The sequence below is a fragment of the Oreochromis aureus genome, linkage group 18, assembly GCF_013358895.1.
Source record: "Oreochromis aureus strain Israel breed Guangdong linkage group 18, ZZ_aureus, whole genome shotgun sequence".
NCBI lineage: Eukaryota > Metazoa > Chordata > Actinopteri > Cichliformes > Cichlidae > Oreochromis > Oreochromis aureus.
In genome coordinates this window covers 7,078,007-7,092,187 of record NC_052959.1, presented here as the reverse complement: position 1 = coordinate 7,092,187, position 14,181 = coordinate 7,078,007, and the positions used below count along the sequence as shown (strand labels likewise).

At 41.2% G+C, this 14,181-nt stretch overlaps 2 protein-coding genes across 3 annotated transcripts; one reads left to right on the top strand and one right to left on the bottom strand.

Moving 5' to 3' along the window:
* Positions 1–3,173: 3,173 nt before the first annotated feature.
* LOC116333782 (mitochondrial ubiquitin ligase activator of nfkb 1-A) lies at positions 3,174–5,860 on the top strand. Of its 2 annotated transcripts, none has more exons than XM_031757039.2 (5): positions 3,174–3,285; positions 3,707–3,831; positions 3,905–3,992; positions 4,080–4,200; positions 4,278–5,860. In XM_031757039.2, exons 1-5 carry the CDS (start codon positions 3,219–3,221, stop codon positions 4,768–4,770), a joined length of 894 nt encoding a protein of 297 aa, XP_031612899.1. In that variant the 5' UTR covers positions 3,174–3,218; the 3' UTR covers positions 4,771–5,860. The 2 variants fall into 2 exon arrangements, with proteins under 2 accessions (XP_031612899.1, XP_031612900.1); XM_031757040.2 differs by lacking the exon at positions 3,174–3,285 and adding an exon at positions 3,292–3,611.
* Positions 5,861–6,371: 511 nt separating this feature from the next.
* Positions 6,372–12,712, bottom strand: eif2b5 (eukaryotic translation initiation factor 2B, subunit 5 epsilon). Its single transcript, XM_031757029.2, has 16 exons — positions 12,497–12,712; positions 12,148–12,272; positions 11,876–12,061; positions 11,611–11,788; positions 11,443–11,523; positions 11,280–11,357; positions 10,875–11,187; positions 10,637–10,782; positions 9,696–9,840; positions 9,519–9,620; positions 9,329–9,430; positions 8,709–8,799; positions 8,487–8,610; positions 8,242–8,367; positions 8,005–8,115; positions 6,372–6,628 (listed from the first exon to the last, which is right to left on the bottom strand). Exons 1-16 carry the CDS (start codon positions 12,653–12,655, stop codon positions 6,566–6,568), a joined length of 2,130 nt encoding a protein of 709 aa, XP_031612889.2. The 5' UTR covers positions 12,656–12,712; the 3' UTR covers positions 6,372–6,565.
* Between the last annotated feature and the right edge of the window lie 1,469 nt (positions 12,713–14,181).

Below are 14,181 nucleotides of genomic sequence, written 5' to 3'. Positions count from 1 at the left end.
TAGTCCTGCTGCAAGTCTGTAAAACCCACTGACAGACTCTATGTCCATCAGTATGTGGTCATATAAATAAACCTGACTTTACATGACTAATTATGGGCATTTCATTACCCATCAACAGATTTGAGTTAATGTCACTATATAGTAGAATTATTATCAGTACTAATTGGACACTTTATTAGGTACACCTTACTAGCACTAGGTTGAACTGCCTTCAGAACAGCCTTAATTCTTAATTCTTAAGATTAAACAAGAAGCTTCAAACATAATGACAATAAAAAGGACTCTGCTTCTTCTTCTTCTTCTCATTTGTGTGTGTGTGTGGGGGGGGGGGATGTAGTTTTAATGTCTTATTCTGTGTGTGTATTCTGCATGGCAAATGAGTTGGACCCAGTAAGGCCTTTCCCAGCAAGCTACAACCGATAGACAAAGTGATTTCTGTGATGGCTGGTGCTAGGGCATCTATTTCAAGACTGCTGCACCTGCACCTGTGCATGTGATGTGATATATAACTGTGACTTGTAGCCTGGGTTTAGTTTTTAGTTTTTAAAATCCCCTGGGATTGTCTTATTGTAAATAAATTATTTTATTTGCTACTCTTGACTTATTGCCTACCACCACCCTTTGATTTGTTTAAAAACTCCTCTCCACCTGATGGAAAAGGACCTCCCTCTTCTTTCTCCTTTTCCCTCATTACACATTTTGTCCATATTTACATGATAGAATCACACAATTTCTGCAGATTTAGCTTGAGATCATCTGAGGTTTGTGATATGGTGTGTTATCCTATTTATCCTACCTATCAGAAGATGGGTACACTGTGGTAAAAAAGAGATGAACATGACCAGCAACAATACTCAGGTAGGCTGTGTGCTCGCTTGGTAAATAGGGGCCCAAAGTGTGCCAAGAAAATATCTCCCACACCACAACCAGCAGCCTGAACCACTGATTCAAAGCAGGCTGGATCTGCGTTTTCATGTTGTTTACTCCAAATTCTGACCCTACCATCCAAATGTCATCAGGCAACATTTTTCCAATCCCATGTGAACTGCAGCCTCTGTTTCCTGAGTGGTGTCCGATGTGGTCTTCTGTTGCTGTACCCCATCTGCTTCATGGTTCAACAAGTGTGTTCAGAGATGCTTTTCTTCATACCTCATACTTGGTAAAAGTACAGACAGTCTGTACTTAAGTTGAAGTGTAAATACTACTGTTAAAAAATACTCCACTAAAATTTGAAATATTGATCCATATTTTTTAGTCAAGTAAAAATAAAAAAGTACCGGCATCATTTTAGAGGGTGACTTTGCCTATAAACAGAAAATTGTGTACAGTCAGGGGTTAAACAGGGATTTATCATGTGGGGAACCCTAAAATCGGTTGTAATGGCTCAGTGTGGGAAAAGAAACATAAGTCACAATAAATTCTACTGAGAGCTCCAGCAGATTTTCATAGTTTACAGGCTGTGATGAGCAGACCTGCTGCTCTCTGTGGATGTGCACAACTTCAACCAGATGTGAGCAGATGTTTCATGAGTTGTCCTGGCTGATTTCCATCCTCTGCATTGACAGTACACCGTTTATGCTGGCTTTTTTCTAGAAGATATAAAGTTGGTATGAAGGTGGAATTCAGTCAATGGATCTAAGCATCATCAGCGAAAATCTATATGAATCTCTGCTACAGCTCATGTAACCTAACTCTGTTCTTTACTTTAAACCCATCACAGTACAGCAAACTAACCTGTTTATACTGCACTAGCCTCCTGAGGATTTTCATGCAGCCTTTAAATAACACATCAGTCTACCTCCGTTTGTTTTGCAGCAGGTTTCACACCATAAAAAACAGACCTAATGTTGATTTATAAACATGAAGACTTAGAGCTTACTTAGTGCCTTACTTATGTAAGCTTAGCTTAAATTTTCCAGTTAATCAAACACCACTGATCAGTCCTTATCTTTAAAACTAACCTCTCTTCTTCCTCTCCTGCCCCCTTTCTTATCTTTCTCCATCTCTGAGTGAAGTTAGCTCTCTGTCTTTTCTCTCCCTGTGAAATACAGCAGCTGCATAGGGGCTGCACCTTTAGCTAGCAACACACTGAGACAAACCACACACAAACAGTTTATGTGTTTTCTGATGTTTGCTGATTTCTATGTTGCCCATAGAAATGTTGCATTTGAAATTTGCTGACACTTAAAAAAAAGTAATCAGAAAAAAACTACTCAAGTACAGATACCTGAAAACTAAACTTAAGAACAGTAAGTATTTGTAATTCATTACTTCCCACCTCTGTACCTTGGTTGGTTACAAGTGGTTATTTGAGTTGCTATTTCCTTCTTGTCAACTCGAAGCAGTCTGGCCATTCTCCACTGAGGGATCACTGAATATTTGGTCTTTTTCCAAACATTCTCTGTAAACCCTAGAGATGATTATACAGCAAAATCCAAGTAGATCAGCAGTTTATAAAATCCAGAGACCAGGCCTTCTGACAACAGCCACCATGCCACATTCAAAGTACTTAAAACACCTTTCCTCCCCACTCTGATGCTTGGTTTCAACTTCAGCAGGTGATCTTAACTATGTCTGCACACCTAAATCCACTGGGTTGCTGCTATGTGTTTGGCTGATGTTAATGAGCACTTGTACAACTGTACCTAGCAAAATGTAGTTTTAATGACACAGGAGAGCTTTGATAGGTGGATGGCATGTACATCTGATTTTCTTTTTTTTCAAAGCTCTCAACAATAACGATGTAGAACAAAATATAAATCATACAAGCAACAGTAAAAAAATGCTCAAAAAATACACAAGTAATAAGTAAATAAAAAATATATAAAAAACCTTTCAGTCACAGGTGAAGCTGCTACATGTATCTGTGTACAGCTATAACACTGCAAGGTTTTTTGGACCCCAGGAAGAATAATGCTGTGTTTAACTAATATGATTACATGTAAATTTTCCACGAAGGTTTGAAAAACGTTAAATTTAATAGAATCAAATGAAATTTACCTGATTGGTATAAAGTTTATACCAAGCATGCCAATCCTTTGATTTTATATATTTCAGTTTTGTTTTGTTTTTTGTTTTTTTAAGCCTAATAAACTAACCACATATGCCGTGCTGCCACGAAGTGGTCAAACGGCGTGATTGCAAAAAAATCTGCTCACATTCTATTGGTTAATTAAACGTGACGTAACCCGGTAAAAACGGAAGTGTAGGAGAAGTAAATGACAGCTTTTGTTTTCTGTTCCTTCGGTAGGCAAGTGTGGCTCTTTTACTTGGTAGTTTTAACAGGTAAGCTTTGTGTTACTTCTCCGCAATTTCATGTAATGACAGTGCAGCATTACAAGATATCTATAGGCATAAGGCGAAGGCAGAGACGTCATAAGAGAGAGACATGACAGTCAAGCAGCACTGAACTGAACTCCGTGGAGTAATCCTGTAGCAGCAAAGATGCTGATAAAATCATATCTCGCAGTGGGGCTTTAAACGGGTTTTAAAACCAAAGTCACCGAACATTTTCAGAGGTTTTGACAGGTGGATCTGTACGTGCTGTTTATTTTTTCTGTGTTGACGAACTTTACAACCTCGAAATAACTTCCCGGACCCGTTTCGTTAAGGTGGGGGTTGCCATGTGCAGCAGTGACACTGCTCATCACTGGTTCACTTGAATCTGTTTCCTTTCCACTCAGCTGTGTGTGTTTTCTCCTCACAGCTACAGATATGAGCGACCTTCCCGTGAACCCTCTGGTTCTGATTGGTATCGGGTCCACCTTTGGCTTCTCCGGCCTGTTTTATCACCTGTACAAAGAGAAGAAGAAAGAGTTGAAAGCGCTAAAGGCAAGTGACATGTCTGCTGTAAATCTTACAAAGTCTGACCTTTATCATTCAAATCAATCGTCTCCATTTTTAGGAAATCCCTGTTTTCAGACCAGATGAAGATTTGTTCAGGGTGCTGAATGCCTCTCCCCACAGGCGGCTCCAGTATGTTGCTGTTGAAGGTAGAAATATGTCAACACACTGAATGAGCTCAGTCCTGGAGAGATAGTTTTAAGAAGACTTATGATTTCCTACATATCTGGTTTAAGGTCAGGTCCAGGCAGATGGGGAGCCTCTGACCAGCCAGTTCATCCCACGATGCTACGGTGTGATTCAGAAGCTTGTTGCAGTGGAGCACTGGCAATACTGGGACTCCAGTGCTGCGAAATGGTGAATACCACTAAATAATACACCACAAATGTCTGTTTATTAATCTTCTGCTCCATTGAGAATGCATTCTCTTACAGGAACTCCCGGACAGGGTACAAAAAAGAGAGCAACAACTCTGTGCCCTTCAGTCTGATCAGCCCAGGTGCCTACATCTCTGATGCAAGTGTGAGGGTGCACAATCCTTTGGAGGCCTCCGGCTGCTTTCTGGAAAGGGTTTATTACAAAATGAGAAATGCTGAGGAGGACCTTGTGAACTCATTGCTGCAAACCGTGGGTGGGGAGAAACCAGTGTCGAAGGAGGAGACGGAGGAGATGCTGCGCGTGGGGACCACCATGACGGGGTTCGGCGAGGTTGTGCTGGAGCGAGGCCAGGTGATGAGGCTACAGGCCCCGAGGGATGGCCGCAAATACATCCTGGTGCCCACTGACTACAATAGCTATTTGAACAGCCACAGGTCGTCAGCCACCATGTGGAAGACGCTGTCTGCCTTTACTGGGATAACTGGAACTGCAGTTCTAGCCTGTGTCATTCATAGCATGATGGATAAACGAGACAAACGATCAAATTAGAGCAGAAGACGAAGGGTTTGGTGCAGGTTTTACTGGTTGCTAAAGTTGTGTTATGCTGACATAATTCTCTTGCATATTTTGAGCAGTTTCCTGTCATGTTCCAAGGCAAACTTAGGGATTTCCAGTCATGACCATGGGGGTGAAAAATTAGAAACGCTGGTGCGAATTAAACTTTTCTCAATACACATAAACAAAACTGTAAATGTGACAACAGTAAAACAAAAAAAGAAGCCAAATTCATAATAGTTTTGCATCTTAAAATGCATTGGTTTTATATTTTGAAGTAGATCTGCTAAATGAAAATTGTAATAAGTGTTCTCTAAACATGCTTAAAGAGGAGTTAAAGACTGGTTTGGTTTGTTACAGGCAGGCTGAAACCTGTGCGCTACTGTGATTTTTTTTTTTTTTTCACTTTTCATGTAACAATTTCATCAAAATTGATGCTTTATTTTTGTCATTAAATTTTATTTTTCTAATTAGTTGAGATTAAAGTAGGTTTAATTTTACTCTTGGGTTGTTAACACACACTGTACATTCAAGCTGTTATTTGTAATAATTTCTAATGATTGTAGTTTATGCTTTACTTTTACTGTTGGCGCATTCCTTATGCAAACGCTGTCCTCTCCTGACCATGAAATTATTCCACCTCCACCATAAAGAGGCTTCAAGTATCTTTAATACAGCTTATGGTCCAAAGTAAAGAGGGGTGTCCTTCCATGTGCCTTTTACATCCTCGCATAGAGTAGCCAAGATGGAAGGAAGCAAGGAAGCATGTTTGCATAAAGAGAAGCATTCTCCGAATATGCCCAGAGAATTAATGAAATGTTTAATTTTTGTCAAACATTATTAAGCTTGAAATCTTATTGTACTACAATCTCCTACCTCTTGGATTCTTTCCTTCTGCTCTGTTTTTAAAATGAACAATCAGTTTCATTAAATTAAAAAAAAAAAATGCACACAAACTTTAAAATGATTTTAGTTTTGTAACATCAGAGTTTAGAAATGTCTGTTTGATTTTGAGTGACACATGTGGGATTATAATATTACCTTATGCCATGTTATACCCCTAATTAAAGATTGTGAAGTATTATGTAGTTTTAGTTTGCATCATTCTCCTGAATTAGAAGAAGGTGATAACTATTACATTTGTTAAACTGATTTGCATTACATTAGACTGCTGATTTATTGTGAATGAATGATATTGTTTTATGATGCATTATACGGCTGAGTTATAAGAAATACTGTTTTCAGAGAGTCTTGATCTTATTTGTCTGATTAGAAGAGAACAGAACATACCAGAGAGGTTTTCTGCCCCATCTCAGCAGGAGCAGATAAACAGGGAGCCAAGGTCATAGCTTAGGCGCCGTGTGAGAGAAAGAATGTGAATATTTAAGCTTTTATGACTAGGTGGGGGCCACTAGAGGCTATAAGAGTTTGAGCAATGCTCCACCATTTTGAGATCTGATGCTGTCTGCATGCAGTGTCCCATCTCCCACACGTGTTCATTAAAATCATCGTTTGACTCAACCCGGCCGGACCAGTATTGTTATTTTGGTTTTCCTCTTGTATCCATCTCCAATACTTTGAACTCGTAACACACATTTGTTTGTTAAAACCCTTTATTCCAAGCAGACCACAGGTCCTTTATTTGGATACTGACATTCACACCAGCCTTTACACGGCGTGGCATAATGTGATTAAAATATGTCCACTTCAGCTGTACAGAGCACGTCCGGATGGTAACTAGATGCATAAGGGTAAGAGTTGACCTTGTCATAACTTAAACTGCTCCTCATTACTCTCCATCCTCCTCTGAAGACTCCTCAGCCTCTTCCAACCACTGGATGAACTTCTGCAGCTGTTGGAGAGAAACGGATAAATGGTTGTTAGAAATTTTGAAACTGCTGCAGAAGCGGTGAATATAAAGCTATACTCGTGCTCAGGTGTGAGCACGAGTGAGTAAATGAGGAAAGAATATATGTAGCAGTTTATAGGCTGTTTCTTAAACATAGATGTTCTGTTCTCTATCAAGATGATCCCACACTGCTTCAATAATGTTAGATGTGGGCTCTGGGGAGGCCAGTCCATGATAATGATAGTGTTTCACTGCATGTTTTTGTCTCCAGGTGTGGATACAGCATAGTCACAGGTGTGTTTTTAATAATAATAATGGATTGGATTTATATAGCGCTTTACAATGCCATTATTCATTCACGCTCACATTCACACACTGGTGGAGGCAAGCTACGGTTGTAGCCACAGCTGCCCTGGGGCAGACTGACAGAAGCGAGGCTGCCATATCGCACCATCGGCCCTTCTGGCCAACACCAGTAGGCGGTAGGATAAAGTGTCTTGCCCAAGGACACAACGACCAGGACAGAAAGGCCGGGGATCGAACCGGCGACCTTCCGGTTACAGGTGCGCTTCCCAACCCCCTGAGCCACAGTCGCCCCATGCTTGGGTAGCGTATTTGGGATCATTATCATGCTGAAAGATGAAGTTGTTGCCTATCAGATGCTACTGTATTAGGAATCAAAATCTGAGAGTACCAATTTTGACAAGATCTCCAACACCACTGGGAGCAATGCATCTCCAAACCATGAATGAGCCTCCACAGTGTAATACAGATGACTGCAGACACTGACTGTTGTACCTCTCTCTTGACCTGCATACATACTATCAACAATGTGAACCAGAAAGTTTCAAATTTGCTTTCATCAGTCTGTAAGATCTGTCACCAATAATTTTCAGTGCACTTCTTGTGTAATTTGCAAACCTCAGACTTGTCTCCCTGTTTCACTTCCATAAGAGTGGCTTCTTGACAGCCACTCTTCTACTGACACAGGTTCTTATGAGGCTTCATGAACAGTAGATGGATCGACTAAAGGAGGTTGGTGTTAAGTGGCTTAACAGACAAAACAGATTCCTCTGAAAAAGATCAGGTACAAGGACTGGACTAAAAGTGAGTGAAAAAGCAGCCAATGTCCAAAGAAAGACTGAAAGATTTTCAGAAAGCCTGGACAATTAAAATATTACAGGAATGTCTGGCTCTCTTGGAAACAAAATATAAAAAAAATTGGGGGTAGCTCAACTGTACATTTGCACAGTACTGTAATTCCTTTCTTTATATATACATAAATTTACACTAAACTTGTTCATAACGTGAATACTGAGCTTAAACTCAGTTGCTGCTCTGTGCTGTCTCCTGTAGACTGTAGTTCACACTGTACTTACCCCTTGGTTTTTGCGGAGCTGTCTGCTTTTGTCACCGGTGGCTCCCTGAGAGAACCAGCGCAGTATCATTTCCTCCTCCAAGATTTCCAGCTCGTACATATTCATGAGAACCTGAGTTACAAACAAAGCAGCATATTCATCCTCATCCTAACAGGCTGGATAAAGACACAGCAAACAATTCAAACAATTAATTTTAACAATGCAGTTTTGCACGTATCAGTGCTAATTGCTCCTGACCTTGACCATAGCAGCCCAGTGGCTCTCCTGCTCCAGGAAGTGTTCCTCAAAGGCAGACAGGCAGTCTAGATGGTCCTGTGCTCTCTTCACATAATTCTTAAACACCGGCGCCCATTTCTTCAAAAGCTGACAGCCACACAAAGAAAAAAGAAGAAAAAAAGAAGGAAAATAATTAAGAGTTTTTCGTTTTTTTTCTGAGCTTCTGTTTTGTCATATTAAAAGTAATAGACTTATATCTTATTCACCGGCAGAAGCAGAGCAACGTATTGTGAAGGGGTGAGATGTGAGCCCTGCTGCTGGAAAGGGTACTCCAGTACCACTCGGGTTAAAATCTGCATCACCTCTTTCAGACTGATATTGTAGGCATACCTGGAAAAGGAGGGGTTGGAGGGGGAGTGGGAAATGTCATACTAAGCAACAATCACTGCAAAGAGGAGCAACACAGGTGTGAGTCAATTCCCCCTTACTTTAGCGAGTTGATCTCAAGTACGAGGTTGTCACAGCTGATGTTCTCCTCCAAACCTCTCTGCAGGGTCCCGAGCACCTCCATGTGGAAGACTACATAAGGGAAAAAAAATGTATTAGTATTATTATTGGTTTTGCAGTTTGTGTTGTCATTTTTGGGCCAGTAGGGGGCAGTATTATAGTTTCACATGCAGGCTAGCTAAATGAGGCACGATCTGATATCGTCGTGTTGGTGTTGTTCCCAGATCATCATACTAAATGTTGTTCCAGGATCAACATTGCAAGTGACCAATCAGAATGCTGTGACGTCATAGTTTTGCGACTTCGGGAAAAACCGCTGTAAAACAAAAAACTGTACTTAAGCTGCGAGAAACCGCCTCTGTCCGCCGATCAACGGACCCTGACCCTAACCCTTTAATAAACGGTAAGCAGAATTGATATTGTCCTTGCAACATTTGAATTTCATAAATGCACGAATGGCTTGGCGCACAAAAGAATAACGTCACAACATTCCGATTGGTCACTTGCAATGTTGATCCTGGAACAACATTTTCATGATGATCTGGGAACAACACCAACACGACGATATCAAATCATCCCTAAATGAGACATGCCCTCTCACCTTTGACATCGTCCATCTCAGGGGAAGGAATCACCGGGTCATCGGGCCCATCAGTCTCACTATCTTCACTATCACTCTCAGGGTCTGGGTTCAACACCAAGCCTGGGAACACACGAAAAGAAGCATGCTGGGACTTCAGCTGAAGCATCATGGGAAATGCCAGTTCCATGACGATGAACTGCTGCTCTACCCCAGAGACACTGCGACAGCTCCTCTTCCTCTGTGTCATCCAGACTGCTGGCCTTCCAGATGTAGCCTTTTCCTTCTGCTCCAACTTCTGCAGGATTGAAAACTGGAAGACAGGAGAACATTCACATCAAGCAGCTTGATAACATATAAACTGATCTAATACAGACTTAATACACACCTTTCTGTTTGGTTTTGTCCGATCTATGGCCAACCTCAGCGTCATCACTGAGGAATTCATCGTCATCCTCCTCCTCCTCCTCCTCTGGATGGTGCATAGACACCACGGTGCCTTCTGGTAGAGAGATGTTTGGTCCAATTACCACCTGTAAAACAGTTCATAGAAACATTCAAATATGCAGATACTGCAAATATGACTTCATATCTGATGACGTTTTACAAGACGATCACTGAACGCACGTCCCTGATTTCATGCATTGAACTAAGCACGTGTACCAATAGCTATACATTTGTAGTACTACTATGGGTAATTACTTCTCTTTTGCAGCAGGAAGGTGCAAAGGAGCAACAGCCAGCAGACTGTGAGCCAAATCTGAAACCCTGTTTCCAGTTGGATTAAGACTAGTAAAATCATTCTCTTTTAGTGTAAATCAAAGCTACTTTTGGACATAAAAAAGAACACAGAAGACTAAATATGAAGGAAACAGCCAACCAACTGGTTGGCTGAACTTTGCACAGACACTAAAACCAAAATTCTTCTATCAGTATTGCTCAATATCTGACATAGTGTGGCATTGCAGTGGATATATGTCAGATTATTTTTTGCCCATTTGCCCAGATTTGTGGCATCTCTACTAGACTCCAGAGTGTCACAGCTACTACACAAAATCCAGTTAAGAACCAGATATTTGCTGTGGTTATATTTCTGTAATAACAAGCCATTTTAGATCCTTTAAAAGTTTTTGTCAAATCTGCAGATGTTTTCTCTAAAAAAGAGCAAAAAATGTCAAGAAAAATGGAAAATTTGCCAGTCTTGATGGCAAAATGCAATATCCTTAAAATCTATGCAAAATTGCTATAACGCCTTTAAAATGCAACATCAATTTGACACCAGAGAGAGTTTGCTTTGCAATTGGATATAAAAGATGATGTGGAGCTTACATCGTATGCTAGAACACACTGTTTCTTAAGAGTCACGCCCTCTTTGACCTCCGCCTTGTCGCAGATGACAGACTGGATGATCTCCACATTACTGGCAATGTGAACATGATTCCAGATGTAGGCATGATCCAGGACTACATTGTCACCTATTGCAGTGAACCAATAAAAGAAAAATGTTAACTACACTTCTATAACTTAAAAATTGAAGCACTTTGAGTGGTGCTGCCAGAGAGTTCACCTATGATGCAGTTGTCACCGATGACACTGTTCGAGATGTAACAGTTGGCACCGATGCTGGTATCGCAGCCGATAAGAACGTTCTCCTCCATCTGGCTGCCATGGCCCAGGCTGACACCAGATGCCCTGTAGACATTGTGGCGAGAGTATGTGCAGCTATGTCCCTCCTGGTCTGTGAAGTTGGCCTCGGGGGTCAGGGGATAGACCCACCGCCGCACGAGGTCAGACGACACTGAGTCATACATTAGAAGGTTCGACACTCGGACACCGTAACCGTCCTTTGTGACATGCACGTGGATCTGGTTGCCCAGAATCTAAACAAAGAAAATGAACAAGGGTCAGAAATGCTCTAAATATTTTTTTGTGCCATTATTCAAATTTCAACATAATAATGCTTCCATAGTACCTCTTCATTGACCAAAAGCCCTCTAACAAAGTCATCTCTAGTTTGGTAGTCAAAATTGTCAGTGAAAAGCTCAGCAACCTAAAAGAAAGGACACCAAAAACAAAAATGTTACTGCAGCCAACAATGACAGTTAAATATTTCCCCTGTGTGGACCAAAACCGACCTGCGGGGAGCAGATACTGATGTGGCTGTCCAGGAGATCATGTCTGATTTCAAATTCATCGCTTCCACTGTGGAAAATATTCTGCAAGTAAGACAAAAACTCAAAAAGTCAATCAAACCCCAAAATGCATCAAAGATATAACAGACTGCCAAAGATACAACCGTTTACCATTGGAAACTGTAGCTTCTTGAGCCCTTGTGTCTTCTGATAGTGTAAAATCTGCTGGCTCTTGCTGTCCACGGCCACAATTACATCGTCTTCCTCACAACGAGACCTGTGACCCGGCGACGATTCTTTAAAGATCATGGTCATCACTGAGATGTTCTTGTCCATCTTTCGGCGATGCCTAAAGTGCGCAAAAACTCAGCCTTGTGGAAACACTTAGATCAACACCATTTCTCATGTAGAAAAAGGCTGGCCGGTGGACTTTTACCTGTGCTCCTGCAGAGCCTGGCTGATATCAATATTGGATACCACATCTCCGTAAACCAATACAAAGTCTGAGCGCACCAGGGACTTTGCATCAACATCCCGTAGCACATCCCCAAGGGAGCGGTACAGGTCCGAAGTAATGATGTGGACAGTGTTTGGAGAACTGGGTCGACACCACTTTGATTTCCTGTCAGACACAATATTCATAAGTTTTCATACAGTAAGCCTCAGAAAACAAAAGCTCACACACACAGCAGCAGCAGGGAAACTCACTGCAAGTGCGCCTTGATTTTACTGGCCATCCAGCAGCAGAAGACAAATGTTTCCTGCACTCCAGTAGAAGTGAGGAACTCCAAGGTGTAGTCGATCATGGCAACGTTACCCAGCGGCAGCAGCGCCTGTCATCAATGAAAATGTGACAGTTAACTGGAGCTAAACAATCACTTGACTCGCGTGATTCTCTCATTTTATCAACTACTGTACAGACAGCAACAAGCACGAGTTCAAGTGTCGTTTGATTAAATGCTTTCATCATCCGTGTGAGTGATGCCCTGTCACTGTTTACAGCATGGACACAAGCTAGCCTCCATTAGCATTCCGGTTAGCTTAGCTCACTGCCTACCCGCGGCTGGTCTTTGGTCACTGGGAAAAACCTCCGGTTGAAGCTGTCAGCGACTAAAACCGCCTGCAGCGGTTGGTCCTCTTCCTCCTGGTCTCCTGCACCTTTTCTGCCTGAAAGGCCAGACGCCGACCGACTTTGTTTCCCCCCCTTACTAGCCATGTTTGACTCCCAGGTAGTAGGTACTAAACGCTTTCGTCAGACACAGCTACGGCAGCTGCAGCGGGACAATTTTATTAACAGTATTATTGCGCTGGCACGCAAAGTGGCAGACAATCCCCGCGAGAGCGTTTGCGTGAAGAAAATTACAGTTTAAATTTTGTTGGCCACATACACTGCGCCTAGTTTTATCTCATGTTGTCGCACAGGTAAAACCACTGCGTAATAACGCATGTATGATAACAGTGCCAAACCGCAAAGTTGAAACAACACTTCACTTCCACTTCCACATATATATATATATATATATATATATATATATATATATATATATATATATATATATATATATATATATATATATATTAGATTTAATGAGCGATCCATCTATGCGTTGTTGGGGGGGGGTCCTATTCAGTGTACTCACTACATTAACATTACAATTTACAGTTTACAGCGAAAAGCCACAAAGTGTGTGTGTGAAGTATATGTGAAATAAATATAGCACCGCCATCACCGCACCAGGGACATCAGCGCATTTCCTTAATGATTTCAATCAGGCCTGTCCACGGTGCTCACCGCTTCTCGCCCTAAGGTAGCAGAGTTCCGTTGATGGAACCAGATGTACAGCCTACCAGTTCCAGATGCACTAATACACCCTCATAGACCTGATCGGAGAATCAGGTTTTTGAACTGAGTACTGTTTTCTTTTCCAAAAAGAACTTCGAGATTTCGATTAGTCTGACCACAAAACAGTTTTTTACTTTGTCTCACTCAATTTCAAAGGAGCTGTGGCCCCAAGAAGACAGCATTTTAACCTATGTTTGTGGATGGTACAGTGAGCTGTGTTCACAGTGATTTCCATGACAGAATCATGCCTGTTTTTATTGCAGTGCCACCGGCTCAGAGCGCAGTCACACAATTCAAGACAGTTTCTTGATCATATTATGAGTTGTAGATGCTGAGATATTCAAAGCCATTGGGATGAAAATTATAATGAAACCGTTTCACAATTTAAAATTGTTTTTTTACATAGTGGTGAACCTCTGCCCACCTTTACTTGAGAAGCTTTGCCCCTAGATGCTCTTTTTATTTCCAGTCCTGTTAATGACCTGTTCCCAGCTAACTTAATTAGTTCCAAAATGTTCCTCTACCCGTTTCTTTTCAGTGCCACCTACTTTTCCAGTCTTTTGTTGTCCTCATGCTGGTGTCATCAAATTTAAAACAACCTTATTTTTGTCTTAAAATGGTACATCCTCTCAGTTTAAACATTTCATGTTCTCTGTGTTCTGTGAATAAAATGTGGGTTTATGCAGTTTGCAAATCAGTGCATTCTGTGTTTAATTACATTTCACACAGCGTCCTGTTTTATTAACTAATTTTGTGTGGTTATAGATTTTAAAAGAGATTACAAAATATTCATCTGGTGTAAATGAAAATCACTCTCGAGCTGCTGAAAGTTTAAAATGACATAAAAGAAAAATGTGACCTCCATATGGAACATGGAATCTCAGTATACTCATACAATC